The sequence below is a fragment of the Mus caroli genome, unplaced genomic scaffold (genome assembly GCF_978045245.1).
Source record: "Mus caroli unplaced genomic scaffold, Mus_caroli_1 scaffold_9, whole genome shotgun sequence".
NCBI lineage: Eukaryota > Metazoa > Chordata > Mammalia > Rodentia > Muridae > Mus > Mus caroli.
This window is the reverse complement of record NW_028227264.1, coordinates 122,818,982-122,824,981: the sequence shown is the minus strand read 5'-3', so window position 1 is coordinate 122,824,981 and position 6,000 is coordinate 122,818,982. Positions and strand designations below refer to the sequence as shown.

Here is a 6,000-nt window from a genome sequence, read left to right as displayed (position 1 = left end):
GCGTACCCAAGAAAAGTCTCAGGTTCAGGGAGAGATGCCACCTTAAGTAAATGGGTGGAGAATGCTAGAAGACCCCAATACTCTCTGCTGGCCTCTGTGTGCACACACGCGTGTGCACGTACTCACACAAACAGGCGTGCACACACTGAAATAAAAAAGAGAAGATAGCAACGACTAACTGAAGATCCCAATGGAGAAGGTCGACTTGGGGAAGCAACCTGAAGACAGTGATTGTGAATAAGCAGTAGTAATCCCTCATTCACAGTCACATTTCTGTGGCTGGGTGTGATGCAGGTGCTGGCTGCTAGTCTAGCTGAAACAAGATACATTCTAGATTCAGAGAGACACCCTGTCTCGAAGGAATGGGGCAGAGAGCAGTAGGGAACACCTGGTATTTGAGTGCCTGGTAAATGAAACACTGTGTGTAACCACTTTATTGACTGTGATACAAACTAGCAAGGTCTCCCAGGGAGAGAAGATCTCATCAGCCTGATGTATAATGTGAACTGACTCCTCTTGAACACAGTGTAGCTGAAGATGACTGTGGGTTTTTGTTTGTTTGTTTGTTTGTTTGTTTTTCTACGTGGCTATGGACTTTGGCAGTTCTGTGTGGTGGGAAACTAGAAGAGAGGGCAGTGGCCTTATTACTTCATGGATCTGTTATGCTTATAAAATAACAGATGACACAGTTTTACCTTTAAAGTCCTGAATGCTTTGTTAAAAATAGCTTTATTGAGATATAACACACATACTATACAATTTATCCTGATATCAGTCCAATTCTTCCTACTAACATTTGTTGATTAGCTATTAAGTTCCAGGCAAAAACTCATATTGTTTCATTTAATCTTCTTTTTTTTTTAGAAAAAAAAATCCTTAATGGGGTCTAGAGATAGGACTCAGGCAGAAGAGTGCTTACATAGCAAGCACGAAACCCTGGGCTTGATGCCCAGTGCTGCAGAAACATCCCAGAACTGGGGAGGCGGAAGCAGACAGATCAGATAAGTTCAAAGTCATCTTCTGTTGCACTGCCAACCTGGGATGCATGGGATCCTTTCTGAAAAATAAGATAAAATAAAATTTAAAAACTGTTAAAAGTCTAGGTTGGCAATTTGGCTCAGCAGGCATAATTGTGACTTACCCAAGTCTGATCCCCTGGGACCCTCATAGTAGAGAGAGCTGATGCCTGCAACGTTGACTTGTGATCTCCACAGTAGGCTGTCACAGGCACACACTCAACTCATCTAGAAAATAAATGCAATGCATGCTTTTAAAATCCTTTAAGATAAATATTAGACTATTTAAATTTGTAAATAGACTACAGATTAAGTGTTGGCAGCTAGAGGTCCTAAGCCATGTATGTATGAGGATACAGCATATTCTTTGCAAACCAAGTTGTCTCTCCTTGAAAACTTACTTTGCTTTCCTTCACAGAGTGGTAGAAGATGGGGGTGGGGGTGTGGATATATAACAACTGAGAATGTCCATAGTTAGGAAAACTCGGTTTTATAATCAGGAGTGGTCAAATAACATAAGAAATAGCCATAAATGGAAATGACTTTTAGACTCATTGAGGCTGAAGTAATACAAAAGAGTACTGCACAGAAACTAGCAGTCACATACTGACTCACTCAAGTATGACGCCAATACACACCGGTTGTGCTAGTTGTTTTCTATTGCTGTGACAAAGCATTCCGACCAAAGGCAACTTAGGAAAGAAAGGGTCTGGGTGGCTTACGCTGGGGGAAGGTCACAGCCAGAGCTCAACAGGAACCCAGAGCAGAGTATGTGGACGGGCACTGCTTTTTATGGCTTGCTCAGCTTGTTTTCTTACACAACTCAGGACCACCTGCCCACACTGGGTTTACTACACTGTTCGTTAAACAAGAAAATGCTCCACTGACTCATCACAGGCTACTCTAGGGGAGGCAATCCCATAATTAAGGTTCCCCTCTTTCCAAGTGACTTTAGTTTCTTGTGACAAACCCCAACCAGGGAAACGCTGCTTTCTCTTGGATGGGCCAGCACTCCTCGCTAATGCAGGCATGCCCTTCCTTACTGAGTTTCCCACCAAAACTAGGAGGCATAAAAAATGGAGAGACCATTTCCCATCCTTTAACTTGTCACCTACTGTTCTACTGAGGTAGCTGTCTTCATTCTTAGAAACAGCAGTTTTGTCTTAGTTAATTTTGAAACGTTTGCCTCAAATGGTGTAGAATGGTACTAGACCATTAGACCGCAGTGCGCACACACACACACACTCACACGCCAAATTACAAAGAGAGCTTAGTTCCAGCTTTTATGGAGTTTGTATCTTAATTCAGACTTTCATGGAGGTACTGAGTACTGGGGATTTGAAATCTGGGTGATAACCTTGCACTTCCAGTTGCTGTGTGACCTTGGCGTTTGATTTTTAAGAGGCTCAATTTCCCCGTTTGTAATTGTTGCCTTCAAATGCAGCGTGTATTATCGAGTCTAACTTTAGACATATACAACCATGAAATTTAATCTAGGGGAATGCTAATTTGACACCCATGAGGTTTCTCCCACGTTTCTAACCCCCTTTAGTACTTGGCCTTATTCAATACATCTTTAACTGCTTGTTCACCTAGAAACTGGGACATGTTTTGCACTGCAGCTACGTGTGTGTGTGTGTGTGTGTGTGTGTGTGTGTGTGTGTGTGTGTCCGCGCGCGCTAGGAGGCGTCACAAAGAGCTTATGAAAGGTAGAAGTCCCTACAGACAGCAAGCATGGGAGTGCTGGGAAGAACCTAGGAAGGGCACTGCGCCCAAACCTTTGGTTTCAGAGCCCTCTTTGTGCCAATATTCAGTGGGCTTGGGCTCTGCGGCTGGAAAGGAAAAGCCCCAAGTCACGGAACTGCGCGCTTTCTGCCATGTCCCAGCCGGCCCCGCCCTCCAGCAGGAGTGAACCCGCAAAATCATGGGTTTGGAGGCGGCTGCGGCAAGAAAAGGGTCAGCATGGCAAGGAGAGTCCGAGCAGGGCAGGGCAAAGGCATAAAGCGCGGCACCCGGCGAGAACCGTGCAAACTCAGAGGTCTGGGGCGGCGGCGGCGGCGGCGACCACGCCGTGCTGCGGGGCGCGCGGGGACCCGAGGGGGCAGCAGAGCGCAGGCGCGCACCCGCCGCGCTCCCCGCCGAGCCACGCCCCCAGCCCCCCGCCCTCGCGCCCCATTTGGTACAGACCTGCCGGCGGGGCGGGGCCGGGGACGCCATTCCCACAATGCTCCGGGGCGTGCCGCCGCCGTCGCTGCCGCCTCCGCTACCGCTAGTGGAAGAAGATGGCGGAAGGCGGAGCGGCGGACCTGGACACCCAGCGTTCTGACATCGCGACGCTGCTTAAAACCTCGCTCCGGAAAGGGGACACCTGGTAGGGAACGGGGTCGCGGGGCCCGCGGGGGCCCGAGGCTGGCGGAGAGCTGGGCGGGAGCGGCGGGCTGGTGTCGCCGGCTGGTGACAGGTGCGGACAGGTCCGGCGGCGGCCGCCCGGGCAGCAGATTTTGGGGGCAAAGGTTGGACCGGCGCAGAGGGCCAGGGCTCGCGGTGGGCGGTGCGCGCCCGGGGCTGCGCGGAAGCGGCGGCCGGGGCTCGCGGGGCTCCGGGTCCTCCTCCCTCCGGCAGTGCCGCTCCCACTTGGGGCCTTGGCGGAGCCCGGGTGCAGTGGCTCGGCGTGAGCCTGCCTGCCGCTGTTTTTTTGACAGATCCTGGTCGCGCCGCTCCTCCTCGCTCGCCCGCCGCGCTTCTCCGGTCACTCCTTCCCCGGCGTCGTCCGCACCCAAGTTCCCCATTATTCCGATCCTTGTAGTCTTCCGGGAGCCGGGCTTCAGGATGTTTGCGGCGGGGACCACACAGGTGGTGTGTGTCAGGGCTCCGCTGAAAAGGAAACCCCTAATTTCCACTTCCTTGTCAAAAAGGAGGGAGCGGTGTAGGGACCTTGGTTTTTTTTTAATTTTATTTTTTTCTTGAGAGAGAGAGAGAGAGAGAGAGAGAGAGAGAGAGAGAGAGGCACCACGTGGTCCTGTGCTTTGCTCCTGGCTCGATAGGAGCCGGCAGCGCTTCTGTTTGGAAGTGCAGCCCTTCCCAACGGTTTGAAGGATAACGTAGGCCTGCAGAAAGTAGATAAGTCCACTTGAAGCTTAAAAGCTTGCTCATATTCAAACTTGTACAATGCCAAAATAAGAGGGTACTGTACCTAAATAACTAAAGGAAGCTTGTACAATATTTAACACTTGTCAGCCAAAGCAGTTAACTTACAGAATTATTTAAATAAAGGGAAAGCACTGTTTTAGGGGAAGGGCAGTGTGCCTGTGTGTTCTTTTTCTTTTTCTTTCTTTCTTTTTTTTTTTTTTTAAAGTTACTTTTCCTTCCTTCTGTCTCCGTACTAGTGGTTTATAGCTTTTCAAGTGCCTGTTAGGTACTCCAGTGTGGCTAGTGGAAAGAGACTTAAGACCTGATTTATTCACAGTTCTCAAGTGCTTGTTAGGCACTCCAGTGTGGCGCGGTGGAAAGAGACTTAGACTTGATTTATTCACAGGTCCACCTCATACTTTGCAGTGTGACTTGGAAGCAAATTCATCCAAGCCATTCATTGAGCCTCCGCATCTCCATCTGTTTAAAGAGCAATAACGATTTTATTGTGTTTGCTCTATATTAATTCAGCTAAATATTCTGAAGTATCTGGTATTCATGAAATACTAAGTTTTAGTGATCTTTTTTTATTTCTGCCATTAATTCCAGACAAGTGCTGTGGGGTTGGAATCATTTTCGAGTTAGCTAATAGGCGACAGCTGGGAGACCTGAATTGAAGTTTTTGGATCCTTAGTTTGTAAAACCGCAAACACTTTGTGTAATTAAGAACCTTGATGATGGGAAACACACTTGTTGCATTACAGCCTTGCAGAGGCTTAAGTCATTATTGCTTTTGTTTTTCTTACGGAGTTTATTGCTGAGGAGAAATCGGGCATTCTCTAGAACACCTATGCTCTCCGTGGCCTGTGCGATCTTAACAGATAAATTCAAGCTTCTTCTCTCTGGTATATTGAAGAACATTTTTTAAAAACCAATTCACTCATTTATTGTGTCATACAAATATAAGTATGACTACCGATAAAATAGAAATTTTTTTTAGAATGTAGATAGTTTTCTCACTAATGTTTTTCTGTTGAGTAATATCACGTATAATTGGTGTTCATAGTGATATATGATTTAAGAAATACCTGTATTGTGGATATTAAACTACTTTTAAAGTTGGTTATTTTTAAGCAAGTATATTTTTCTTGACAGTTACCATAAACCACGTTAAAATGTAGAAGTTAAGTCTATACTTGGGTTATTACAATGCCTTAATTTCAAGAAAGAACTGAAGTCCAGTTTTTAGGCAGCAGCTAAATATGCAAGTTTTACCTCCTTGTTAATTTTCTATTTTGTGTAAATCAGTGGTTCTCAACATTCCTAATGATGCTACCTTTTAATACAGTTCTTCATGCTGATTCTGCTACTAAGAAAAAAAGAGATAGGCTTACCATAATCTGGAACTCTTCATACAGAGTTTTGAAATTATAGTGAGGTGTGTTAAATTTCACCACATTAGCTCCTGGGCACTTTGCAAAAGAACTCAACTACCTAGGCAGATACAAAGACTTGGGTCTTCATGAACACCCATCTCTCTTTATTTGTTTATGGGTGGTGATTTTTTACTACAAATTGAGTACACAGTTTGTACTGAGATACAGAGAAGCATTCTGTATGACTGGTACTGGATGTGTAGTAAGAAGAACGTAAACATTGATACAAGAGTTCTGCCTGTAAAAGGTGAGCTAGCAAGGTGACACTCATGGACAAGGAATAAATCGGCAGTCTCACAACGCTAGTTGTTTGTCTGTTTCCGTTCTGACCAGACAGTGAGGAAACCATAAGCAAAGTTAAATTAGAATTTAGAAAATTCAGGAAAAGACTTGAGAAACTAAGTTTAGCCTAGGATGAA

At 46.0% G+C, this 6,000-nt stretch overlaps 1 protein-coding gene and 1 long non-coding RNA gene across 3 annotated transcripts in view; one reads left to right on the top strand and one right to left on the bottom strand.

Annotated features, from left to right (window-relative positions):
- Window positions 1-744: 744 nt before the first annotated feature.
- On the bottom strand, window positions 745-3,311 carry LOC115032166 (uncharacterized). Its single transcript, XR_003837823.2, has 3 exons — window positions 3,204-3,311; window positions 1,142-1,244; window positions 745-1,057 (listed from the first exon to the last, which is right to left on the bottom strand). It is a non-coding gene; the product is annotated as an uncharacterized LOC115032166 (long non-coding RNA).
- The window catches only part of Usp15 (ubiquitin specific peptidase 15), a 97,646-nt gene continuing 94,915 nt past the window's right edge, over window positions 3,270-6,000 (top strand). For both annotated transcript variants that reach the window (XM_021173675.3, XM_021173674.3), the window contains exon 1: window positions 3,270-3,387. In XM_021173675.3, coding sequence (XP_021029334.1) covers window positions 3,299-3,387 — 89 coding nt within the window. In that variant the 5' untranslated portion in view covers window positions 3,270-3,298. The remainder of the gene's footprint in view (window positions 3,388-6,000) is intronic.